General features: G+C 42.9%; 1 protein-coding gene across 2 annotated transcripts in view; it reads right to left on the reverse strand.

Moving 5' to 3' along the window:
- Positions 1 to 5,405: 5,405 nt before the first annotated feature.
- Positions 5,406 to 12,847, reverse strand: part of LOC115142739 (voltage-dependent calcium channel subunit alpha-2/delta-2-like) — a 33,628-nt gene continuing 26,186 nt past the window's right edge. For both annotated transcript variants that reach the window (XR_010458771.1, XM_029682413.2), the window contains 3 exons: positions 10,531 to 10,868; positions 6,020 to 6,119; positions 5,406 to 5,675 (listed from right to left, as the gene is read on the reverse strand). Coding sequence is in view for 1 of the 2 variants with exons in the window: in XM_029682413.2 (XP_029538273.1) it covers positions 5,463 to 5,675; positions 6,020 to 6,070 (264 nt within the window). In the remaining variant the exon portion in view is untranslated. The remainder of the gene's footprint in view (positions 5,676 to 6,019; positions 6,120 to 10,530; positions 10,869 to 12,847) is intronic.

Below are 12,847 nucleotides of genomic sequence, written 5' to 3' on the forward strand. Positions count from 1 at the left end.
AGTAAAGAAACTGAGTCCAATTCTAGATCAACCCCTAGGATCTTTTCAATTTCTTGCAGGACACCAGACCAGTATCTTTGTATTTTGGTACATGACCATAAACAATGTGTTAGGGTGCCTGTATCAGTTTTGCATTTAAGACACTGAGGGGAAGAGGAAGTGGGGCTAAAAGCATGTCTGCGATTTGGGGATATATGCAATCTGTGTATTATTCTTAATTGGATTGCTCTAGTACGGTTACATATATATATTGTTTTTGCATATCTCCAAATGTCCTCCCACATCTCTTCGTCAATAGTAACAGACAATTCTTTCTCCCACACTTGTTTCACCCTCTGTGTGTTGACAGCAGAAAAGGACCTTAAAGTATCATAAAACAGACTTACAGACATTTTCCTTTGTGGGAAAAAAAGCATTCTTTCAATGACAGACATATCAGGGTTACCAATTAAGGTGGTGCTCTCCAGAATATAATGTCTTACTTGTAGGAAGCGGAAAAAGTCCTGCTTTGGGAGTCGATATTTCTCGACCATCTGCTCAAATGACAACAAAATCTTGTCAGCAAATAAGTCGTTTAGCCTGCGTATGCCCTTATTAAGCCATAAGTTAAAGCCAGCATCCAGCAATCCTGGACTGAAATCTGGGTTGTTAAGAATTGGGGTAAGAGCAGAGGTTAGTTTGGACCTTCCCAGGAAGCGTTGAACTGACCTCCATACTTTGAGTGTGTTAAGTGTAACTGGATTATTGCAGTGTTCTTCTACAGACTTGAAACTTCTGAAAAATAAAAGATCCTGTAAGGGGTATTTTGAAAGAGAAGTCTCAATGTCTAACCAAATAGAGGAGTCATCATTTGTGATCCAGTCAGAAATATAACAAAGGTGGGCACACCATTGATAGAACTTGATATTGGGCAGGTCCAAGCCGCCCATAGAACTTGGCAGCTGCAATATTGCCATCTTAAGTCTTGGCTTCGTTTACTCCATATAAAGGAACTTAGCCATCCATTTACATCCTTTATTACCTTATTGGAGAGTAATACTGGGATCATTTGGATTGGGTAAAGTAGTCTAGGTAAAACGTTCATTTTCAGGAGGGATATTCTACCCAACCAAGAAATGGGAGAGAGTTCCAGCTCTCCAGATCCTGTCTTATTGTATCAAACAAGGGAACAAAATTGGCTTTGTACATTAGCTGGAATTTAGGAGTTACAAATATACCCAGATACATGAAACCTGAGGAGACCATTTAAAAGGGAAGGGGGAGAAGTATTAGGTACAGAGTGTAGGCTACCAAGTGGCATAGCCTCTGACTTAGTTAGGTTAATCTTGTAGCCTGAGAATTCACTGAATAATTCAATTATATTAATAAGAGATGTAATTGAAGTCTCGGGACTAGAGATGAATATCAGGACATCATCAGCATACAAGCTTATTTTATGGTGAACATCACCAATGAGCAGCCCCTGTATAGCAGGCGTTACCCTGATGGCCTCGGCCAGTGGTTCCATAACGAGTGCAAAGAGGAGGGGGGATAAAGGACAGCCCTGTCTGGTACCTCTGTGTATAGAGAAGCTATTTGACCGTAGCCCATTAGTAAGGACAGCCCTGTCTGGTACCTCTGTGTATAGAGAAGCTATTTGACCGTAGCCCATTAGTAAGGACAGCAGCCTGAGGATCATCATACAAAACTTTCACCCATTTTATAAAGTTGTCCCCCAGACCAAATTTATTTAGAGCAAATAATAGGTAAGACCACTCCACACGATCAAATGCTTTCTCAGCATCTAGGGAGAGCACAAGACCATCTACAGCACTTTGTTGGTAGGCTTGAATTACATTAAGAAGCCGCCTGACGTTGTTGCATGACTTACGGCCCCCAATGAAGCCAGTTTGGTCTCCTTTCACAATTAGTGGCAATGAGTCCTCTAATCTTGTGGCTAGAATTTTAGAAAGCAATTTTCTATCCACATTCAGAAGGGAAATTGGTCTGTACGAGGAACAAGACTCTGGACATTTTCCCTTTTTGAGAATAAGTGAAATGTTGGCTTCTCTCAGCGTTTGAGGGAGTTGGTCATTTGAAAATGAGTGGTTAAACATATCACGCAATGGCTCAAGGATCAGGCCATGGAACTCTTTATAGAACTCACTACAAAACCCGTCTGGTCCTGGGGCCTTACCATTTTGCAGATTCTTAATTGCGAACATTATCTCTTCCTTGGTAATAGGGGCATTAAGGAGGGACCTCTGTTCTTCGGAGATAGTAGGGAGCTCAATCTTACCAAAGAAGTTCTCCATTAATTTGGGTGCATCCTTTGGCAGTTCTGAGGCATAAAGGTTTGTATAAAATTTCTTAAATGAGTCACTTATCAATTTATTTTCATATAAATGATTACCATCAGAATCAGTAATAGTAGCAATTGACTGAGAGTCAGCCCTCTTTTTAGCTAGGTATGCCAAGTACTTTCCTGGCTTATCGCCATGTTCATATAGCTTTTGCCTGACAAATCTCATTTTCTTTTCAGCGTCCTGTGTTAGGAGAGAGTCTAGCGTTGATCTAATGACTGATATTTCCTTTAATAGGGCAGGAGTGGGCGTTTTAATGTAGTCCTTCTCTTTAGTTCCCAATTCACACTCTAACATTTTTTGCTTTTCCCGCTTTTTCCGTCTCTTAGTAGCTGTGTATGACATAATCAGACCCCTGGCATACGCTTTACAGGTCTCCCAAAGGAGTGAGGGGTTATCTGTTGATTGAGAGTTAATAGAGAAAAATGCTTTAAACTCTGTTATAAAGTATGATGTGAATGTATGGTCTTTAAGAATGGTTGTGTTCAACCTCCAATGTCTTGACCGATTGAATGCCCCGTTGAGTTTTATGTCCAGGATCACCTCAGCATGATCAGATATGACTATGCTTCCTATCCTAGCAGATAAAACAGACTGCAAAGACGTCTTGGGCATAAAAAAATAATCTATTCTAGTCTGACATCCATGAGGTGCAGAGAAAAAAGTGAACTCTCTGTTGGAGGGATGGAAAGCTCTCCAGACATCCGCATACCCCAGATCATCACAAATAACTTTAAGTGACTTAGCTTGAGGAGAGAGTGAAGCTATACCACTGGGAAACCTATCAATAAGGGGGTTCAACAAGCAGTTAAAATCTCCTCCAACCACTGCAGTGTCTGAGTTTAATTCTGAAAAGTCTAGAAATGCCTTAGTGAGGAAATCAGGGGGGTGAGCAGGGGGGAAGTAAATGTTCAGTATGGAAATGTTCTGCCCTTGTAAAGTACCATTAATTATAACAAAGCGACCAAATTTATCTTTCACACAATTCAAGACCTTAAGTGGTAAGTTCTTTTTCACCAGAATTGCTACACCTCTACTTCTGGATGTAAATGATGAGAAAAACACTTGACCAAACCCTCCTTGTTGTAATTTCAGGTGCTCCTTATCATCCAAATGGGTTTCTTGCAACAGTGCAATATCAATATTTTCTTTTTTCAAAAAAGACAATACTTTCTTCCTCTTAATGGGGTTATGGCTCCCTCTAATGTTCCACGTACATACACGCAGTCTGTTATCTGCCATTGTATCTTGACCATTCAATATTCAGACTGGATCCTACTGTAAAAGTGGGTGGTACCTTTTTCCATGTGTTGAACTCTCCTCTATCTCACTGAGCATAAACAAAAAATATGAACCCTGAACTCGAACTATACTAAACCCAAAAATTAAACATGTAAAAATCCAAAAGGGGGTTTCCCACTAGCTAACATGCAGGGGATTTCAACTCTCCAATGTAGACTCTTAAGTCCGCATTGCCGCTCAATAGCCTCATCCTTTATATATATGGAAAAGAAAATCAATAGAAGAAGATTGAGGCTCTTCCACCTAAAACCAAGCCTGGGCACAAATATGGATTCACACATATCTCAGCCTGAGCTATAGCGGCTATTACTTTAGCAAGAAAAATAATAAAGTTACGAATATTACTGAGCCGGAGTACGTGGGGACTCACACCACTGTTTCGTGATCAGATTCAACCAAAAATAAGCAAAGTTATTCAATGCTGTGGAGGTGCAGCTTAAAGTTATTTACCCGAGAGAGTCAATAAACGCAGCAGCCTCTTCAGGTGTGTAGAGCTTTTAGGTGATCCGTTGACCGTAATCTTCAATGTGGCCGGGTACAACAGTGCGTAGTCCATCTTCATTCTCCTGAGTCGAGCCTTCGCCTCATCAAACGCTTTGCGTCTTCGTACAACCGCTGTGGAATAATCATTGAAGAATGAGACCTTTGGACCTTTATGTTGACTACCATCAGAGCCGATGTTTCTAGCCGCATCCATGACACGCTGCTTGTCGGTGAAGTTGTGGAACTTTATAACCACCGGCCGTGGGCGTTGATTGGGGCCCGGTATCGGTGCTTGAGAGCGATGGGCTCTGTCCAGCTTCACACGACCAGCCTTAGTGTCCATTTGTAGGTAGCCAGGGATCCATTCCTCAAAGAATTTTACTGAACGTGTCCCTTCAGAATTTTCCGGGAGTCCCACAACACGAATATTGCATCTGCGTCCTCGATTATCCAAGTCGTCAATGTGCTCCGCCATTTCGCGCACCTGTTTCTCAAGTGCTTTTATCTTAGCGTCCATAGATGTAGTTGAAGTTTCCACTGCAGCAATTCTTCCTTCCGCCTCAACAACACGTTTCACAACGCTCTGTATTTCAGCTGAATGGCCTGCTATTGCTTCCAAGACCGTTCTTATCTTAGCATCGATCACTTTAGTAATGTTATCAGTCATCTTTTGAATCATCAGGTCCATTGTGCCCGGGTCCGCAATGGTGTTAGCTTCGCTAACGTTAGCTAGCTCCTCATGCACATCCACAGGGGTGGTGGTTTTGGTCGACTTCTTAGTAGTTCTATTGGGCATGTTGTCGGAGATTTTTGCGAAATAGTCGTCAAGACTCATTATATGGTAACTTATTTAGCCAATTCTACCACTTTTTCAAGCTAGGAGATTAATGTAAGAATATAAATTTACGAATGCCACGAGAGCTCGCTGAAACACCGTGTTCTCTCTACGGCGCCATTTTGTCCCCCCGCAGAGTCATTTTTTATTTTATTTTACCTTTATTTAACCAGGCAAGTCAGTTAAGAACAAATTCTTATTTTCAATGACGGCCTGGGAACAGTGGGTTAACTGCCTGTTCAGGGGTAGAACAACAGATTTGTACCTTGTCAGCTCGGGGGTTTGAACTCGCAACCTTCCGGTTACTAGTTCAACGCTCTAACCACTAGGCTACCCTGCCGCTCATTGAGAGCCACTCTTAAATGTTCTGCTGGTTGTCCTGTTATCTGTAATGAAATGTCCTTCCTGTGTTTGCTCAAAGCACAAAATAGCAAGCACACACATTTTCTTTGGAAAATGTCCTTGTCTATTTAATAGTAGAAGCCCTAAAGAATTGGGCATCACTCGTACAGAATGCGGTCGTTCAGAGTGTTGAGCTTTAAGTCATTCACGTTTAGTAGCTGATTGAAGGCAAAGTGGAAACCAGACTTGTAGTCTGTGGTGCCTTTAGCTTGCATGAGCTTTACAGCCTCTTTGAAGATCTTCTTGTTGCGAACGTTGGCCTGGACCAGGTGTTTGAAGCAAGGGACCACTGCCTCAGCCTTTTCATTAAACTGAAACATGAAAGGAGAGAGAATGACAGAGCAGAAATGGTATTGAGGAACAACAATGAGAGAGCAGGCTAGATAGAGAGCAAGAGATAGACAGTGAGAGAGCAGGCGAGATAGACAGCAAGAGATAAAGACTGTTAGTGAAGGAGGAAATTGGTTAAGAACAAATGAATAACCGTTCATATGAGTGATTGCTGTGTTGTTTAAGGTTGTGCAACATGTTTTGTGCTGATATCTATGAAAATAGTACGAAATAGAATTCTCCAAAAAAAACAAATGTATAACCAATGAAATGTCAATCCCAGGTGTAACTACAGTAACTACCACACTATCACAGAAACACTCACCCTGGCCACGTTGACATAGTCATCATCAGACAGAGTGTCCAGCATCTCCATCACTGATGACTTGATCAGCTTCAAAGTGAGGCCGCTCACACTGCCACTCCTGAGGGGGGACAGGTATCATGAGACACGCTTGCAGGCACGCACGCATGCAGTAAATTAGTTAGTAGACCAAGAGAGTTCCAAACCTCTCTGCCAGTAACAGCTAGTTTTCACCTCCTCACTCACACCCCTCCCAGACAGTCCTAGCAAAATTCTTGCTTGAGAAATTGTTCTTTGCCAAAAATCAATTTTAGTTTATTTTTGACCATTTTAATTGAACAAATATCATGGTAAGGTACTTCATTGTTGCCTAGAAATTATAGATAAATCAGGTAATAGCTAGAAACTCAGTGAGTGCATCCCAAATGGTTTCCTATTCCCTATATACAGTAGTGCAGTACCAGAGGCCCTGGTAAAAAATACAAAGGGAAGTCCAGAAAGTATTTTAATGTCCAGATACACTAAATGACCAAAAGTATGTGGACACCTGCTCGTCGAACATCTCATTCCAAAATCATGGGCATTAATATGGAGTTGGTCCTCCCTTTATTGTTACAACAGCCTCAACTCTTCTTGGAAGGTTTTCCACTAGATATTGGAATATTGCAGTGGGAACTTGCTTCCATTCAGCTACAAGAGCACTAGTGAGGTCGGCACTGATGTTGGGCGATTAGGCCTGGCTCGCAATCTGCGTTCCAATTCATCTCAAAGCTGTTTGATGGGGTTGACGTTAGGGCTCTGTGCAGGCCAGTCAAGTTCTTCCACACCAATCTCGACAAACCATTTCTGTATGGACCTCGGTTTGTGCACAGGGGCTTTGTCATGCTGAAACAGGAAAAGGCCTTCCCCAAACTGTTGCCACAAAGTTGGAAGCACAGAATCGTCCAGATTGTTTATTGTATGCTGTAGTAAGATTTCCATTCACTGGAACTAAGGGGCCTAGCCCAAACAATGAAAAACAGCCCAGACCATTATTCCTCCTCCACCAAACTTTACAGTTTGCACTATACATTGGGGCAGGTAGTGTTCTCCTGGCATCCGCCAAACTCAGATTTGTCCGTCGGACTGCCACATGGTGAAGCTTGATCCATCACTCCAGAGAACGCGTTTCCCCTGCTCCAGAGTCCAATGGCGGTGAGCTTTACACCACTCCAACCGATGCTTGGCATGGCGCATGGTGATCTTAGGCTTGTGTGCGGCTGCTAGGCCATTGAAACCCATTTCATGAAGCTCACAGACAAACAGTTCTTGTGCTGACGTTGCTTTCAAAAGCAATTTGGAACTAGGTAGTGAGTGTTGCAACCTAGAACAGACGTTTTTGATGTCCTACGTGCTTCAGGACTCGGCGGTCCCGTTCTGTGAGCTTGTGTGGCCTACCACTTCACGGTTGAGCCGTTGTTGCTCCTAGACATTTCCACTTCACAATAACAGCAGTTCCAGTTGACAGGGGCAGCTATAGCAGGGTATAAATTTGACAAACTGACTTGTTGGTGCCATGTTGAATGTCACTGAGCTCTTCAGTAAGGCCATTCTACTGACAATGTTTGTCTGATCCTCCTCTCCACCCTCTCCGAGTTGGGCATCTCCGGCGCGGCCCACGCTTGGATTGCGTCCTACCTGACAGGTCGCTCCTACCAGGTGGCGTGGCGAGAATCTGTCTCCTCACCACGCGCTCTCACCACTGGCGTCCCCCAGGGCTCTGTTCTAGGCCCTCTCCTATTCTCGCTATACACCAAGTCACTTGGCTCTGTCATAACCTCACATGGTCTCTCCTATCATTGCTATGCAGACGACACACAATTAATCTTCTCCTTTCCCCCTTCTGATGACCAGGTGGCGAATCGCATCTCTGCATGTCTGGCAGACATATCAGTGTGGATGACGGATCACCACCTCAAGCTGAACCTCGGCAAGACTGAGCTGCTCTTCCTCCCGGGGAAGGACTGCCCATTCCATGATCTCGCCATCACGGTTGACAACTCCATTGTGTCCTCCTTCCAGAGCGCTAAGAACCTTGGCGTGATCCTGGACAACACCCTGTCGTTCTCAACTAACATCAAGGCGGTGGCCCGTTCTTGTAGGTTCATGCTCTACAACATCCGCAGAGTACGACCCTGCCTCACACAGGAAGCAGCGCAGGTCCTAATCCAGGCACTTGTCATCTCCCGTCTGGATTACTGCAACTCGCTGTTGGCTGGGCTCCCTGCCTGTGCCATTAAACCCCTACAACTCATCCAGAACGCCGCAGCCCGTCTGGTGTTCAACCTTCCCAAGTTCTCTCACGTCACCCCGCTCCTCCGCTCTCTCCACTGGCTTCCAGTTGAAGCTCGCATCCGCTACAAGACCATGGTGCTTGCCTACGGAGCTGTGAGGGGAACGGCACCTCAGTACCTCCAGGCTCTGATCAGGCCCTACACCCAAACAAGGGCACTGCGTTCATCCACCTCTGGCCTGCTCGCCTCCCTACCACTGAGGAAGTACAGTTCCCGCGCAGCCCAGTCAAAACTGTTCGCTGCTCTGGCCCCCCAATGGTGGAACAAACTCCCTCACGACGCCAGGACAGTGGAGTCAATCACCACCTTCCGGAGACACCTGAAACCCCACCTCTTTCAGGAATACCTAGGATAGGATAAAGTAATCCTTCTCACCTCCCCCCCCCCTTAAAAGATTTAGATGAACTATTGTAAAGTGGCTGTTCCACTGGATGTCTTAAGGTGAACGCACCAATTTGTAAGTCGCTCTGGATAAGAGCGTCTGCTAAATGACTTAAATGTAAATGTAAATGTCTATGGAGATTGCATGGTTGTGTGCTCGATTTTATACACCTGTCAGCAATGGGTGTGGCTGAAATAGCCAAAACTACTCATTTGAAGGGGTGTCCATATCCTTTTGTATATATATTGTAGGTTATTGTCCACCTGAAAGGTGAATTCCTCTTTCAGTGTCTGGTGTAAACTGAAGCAGGTTTCCTCTAGGATTTTGCCTGTGCTTAGCTCCATCCTGTGTCTTTTCATTCTGAAAAACTCCCCAGTCTTTGCCGATGTCAAGCATACCTATACCATGATGCAACTACACCATGCTCGAAAATAAGGTTGCAGTTACTCAGTGATGTGCTGTGTTGGATTTGCCCCAAACATAAGGCTTTGCATTTTCAGTATTACTTTAGTGCCTTGTTGCATACAGATGCATGTTTTGTGTATTTGTATTCTTCTTTTCATTCTTTCATTTAGTTCATTATTGTCCATTGATCCATGTTATTTATAATGTTTTGGTGACATGGTTACATCCCTAAGCAGTTTCCTTCCTCTCCTGCAGCTCAGTTCAGAAGGAAGGCTGTAACTGTGGTGTGTGTGGTCATCCACAGCATAATTATTAACTTGACCATGCTTAAAGATATATTCAATGTCTGATTTATTATTGGTACCCATCTACCAATCACTGCCCTTTTCTTTATGAGGCTTTCGAAAAGCTCCCTGGTCTTTGTAGTTAAATCTGTGATTGAAATTCAATACTTGACTGAGGGACCTTACATATGTTGTATGTATGGGGGACAGAGGAAGGGGGTAGTCATAAAAAAATACAGAGTGAGTCATATAATTTATTATGTTATTTGTTAGGCAAAATTTTACTTCTGAACTAATTTAGACTTGCCTAAACAAAGGGCATGAATACGTACTCAACGACTATATTTTTGTTATTTAATTTGTATTAATTTGTCAAATTGTGTAGAACTTTCTTTTGTCTTTTACAATAAAGTATTTTGTGAAGATCAATGCCAAAAAAATACAACTAAATATATTTCATTCACACTTTTTAACGCAACAAAATGTGAAGAAAGTTCAAGGGGATGAAGACATTTTATAGGCTCTGTACCTGTGAAGGAACATGGTGTGGCGGTAGTGTTGCAGTCTCCTAAGCGCATAATCCCACCTCTATCGCTACAACATTTCTGTTATCCATTGCTTGACATGGGCAGGAGCTCCCTGGAGAGGAATACAAGCACCTCAAATTTTGGGCACCTTGAGCTCTTGTTCCTCTTATAGAATATTAGCTCAAAAGAATTGTGGAGCTCCTGCACCTAAATATGAACAGTACTGGCACCCAAAATTGAGTACCCGTACCTATTTGAGTCCAAGTCAAGCACTGCTGTTCTCCCCTCTACTAACTTGTAAACCTAATACTTTCCACCTGTCTAAATTAAGATTGAAAAACACTCTAGCCCTTTTCACACACAAAGCATACAAAGCATGGTATGAAGTTTTTCTGCACCGAAAAAATTACACAAACATTATTGAGGAGACAAACTCTCTGCCAAAATATTTGTTGTTTCACAACCATTGTGTCAAATGTGTTGTAAATCAGTTGACCTACCCAAGTGTGTACAGGGCCATAGTCTCAACTGAGCAGCAAATGACTGCTAAATAACATAATAACAAGACATTCACTGTCCATTGCACTAATGCGAAACTCACCTCCTTTGTAGATGTCTGTGGGGATCTGAACGGCTGTGAAGGAGTAGTTGACCTTATTTTTTAAGTTAGGGTCATACACAAACTCCACCTGTAGTGGAGGGCTCACTGTTTCCCCATCACCATCTTGCAGGGAGTACTGCTAACACACGTACACACGTAGATACATACACACGCACGCACACACACACGCACACACACAATATTACTACCACTTCATTCTTCAGCAGATTTCAAAAGCTTTACCAACAAATGAGAGAGGATGTGTAGAAATGAGCTTTTCACTTTCTACTCACATAGTCTAGCTCTGCCTTGGAATCATAATACGTCATGTTCCACTCCTGGTAGAGAGCAAAACAAAACAGATATACAGTTGAAGTCGGACGTTTACACACACCTTAGCCAAACACATTTAAATGCAGTTTTTCACAATTCCTGACATTTAATCCAAGTAAAACTTCCCTGTTTTAGGTCAGTTAGGATCACCACTTTATTTTAAGAATGTGAAATGTCAGAATAATAGTAGAGAAAATTATTTATTTCAGCTTTTATTTCTTTCATCGCATTCCCAGTGAGTCAGAAGTTTACATACACTCAATTAGTATTTGGTAGCATTGCCTTTAAATTGTTTAACTTCAAACGTTTTGGGTAGCCTTCCACATGCTTCTCACAATAAGTTGGGTGAATTTTGGCCCATTCCTCCTGACAGAGCTGGTGTAATTCAGTCAGGTTTGTAGGCCTCCTTGCTTGCACTCACTTTTTCAGTTCTGCCCAGGTCAGGGCTTTGTGATGGCCACTACAAAACCTTGACTTTGTTGTCCTTAAACCATTTTGCCACAACTTTGGAAGTATGCTTGGGGTCATTGTCGATTTGGAAGAGCCATTTGCAACCAAGCTTTAACTTCCTGACTGATGTCTTGAGATGCTGCTTCAATATATCCATATCATTTTCCTTCCTCCTGATGCCATCTATTTTGTGAAGTGCACCAGTCCCTCCTGCAGCAAAGCACCTCCACAACATGATGCTGCCACCCTCATGCTTCGGTTGGGATGGTGTTCTTCGGCTTGCAAGCCTCCCCCTTTTTCCTCCAAACATAACGATGGTCATTATGGCCAAACAGTTCCATTTTTGTTTCATCAGACCAGAGGATATTTCTCCAAAAAGGAAGATCTTTGTCCCCATGTGCAGTTGCAAACCGTAGTCTGGCTTTTTTATGGAGGTTTTGGAGCAGTAGCTTCTTCCTTGCTGAACAGCCATTCAGGTTATGTCGATATAGGACTTGTTTTACTGTGGATATAGATACTTTTTTTACCTGTTTCCTCCAGCATCTTCACAAGGTCCTTTGCTGTTGTTCTGGGATTGATTTGCACTTTTTGCACCAAGGTACGTTCATCTCTAGGAGACAGAATGCGTATGACTGCTGCTTGGTCCCATGGTGTTTATACTTGCATTCTATATTTTTTATAGATGAACTTGGTACCTTCAGGTGTTTGGAATTTGCCGAGGTGGAGGTCTACAATTGTTTTATTGTGCACATAGTAGATGTCCTAACCGACTTGCCAAAACTGTCGTTTACTAACAAGAAATTTGTGGAGTGGTTGAAAAACGAGTTTTACTGACTCCAACCTAAGTGTATGTAAACTTCCGACTTCAACTGTATAACATGGATGATGACAAGTTGGCCTAGAGTTGCAAGGCTAACGGTAATTTCCCAAAGATCTGGAATCGTAAGTAATTTTGGTAATCTATGGCAATCTATGGTAACTTTGGTAATTGATAAAAATGTATTCATTTATAGTAGTCATTTTTTGTGTGTGTCCATATTGACCTTGAGTTTCTAGTGGATAGACCATATAGTTCAAGTGAAAATAGCCTAATTAATTTTTAAAAGCATCTAGTCAACAATGGCATTATTTTCAATGAACCAAGCAACTCTTCCAACTATTGACTTTTTCACAACTGCCACCAGTTTGGCACCAAAACATGAGTCCACAGGGCCTGTCCTACCTCAATGAGCTAATGGACCAAACCATGTGGAAAGGTGGAATGTCAATGTGTGTAGGACTCAGCAGTGCTCCCCCCGGCTGTGCTGGCCATGCTTTTCGCTACACCCGCAATAACATCGGATAAATATATGTGTCCAACAAAATGTAATTTAATTTAGTCCGCGCAGCCAGTTACAGCTCCAGCTATCCCAGCCCAGCACTGTCGAACCAGCTCATCCCTGAGCTCCGTCCTCTGCCCCTGACTGGTGATCTCAGAACACCCGGGCTGTAATAATGACTGACTGTGTGTAAGGATGGATGATTGATGATGCAG

This window comes from Oncorhynchus nerka, linkage group LG15, assembly GCF_034236695.1.
Source record: "Oncorhynchus nerka isolate Pitt River linkage group LG15, Oner_Uvic_2.0, whole genome shotgun sequence".
Lineage (NCBI taxonomy): Eukaryota > Metazoa > Chordata > Actinopteri > Salmoniformes > Salmonidae > Oncorhynchus > Oncorhynchus nerka.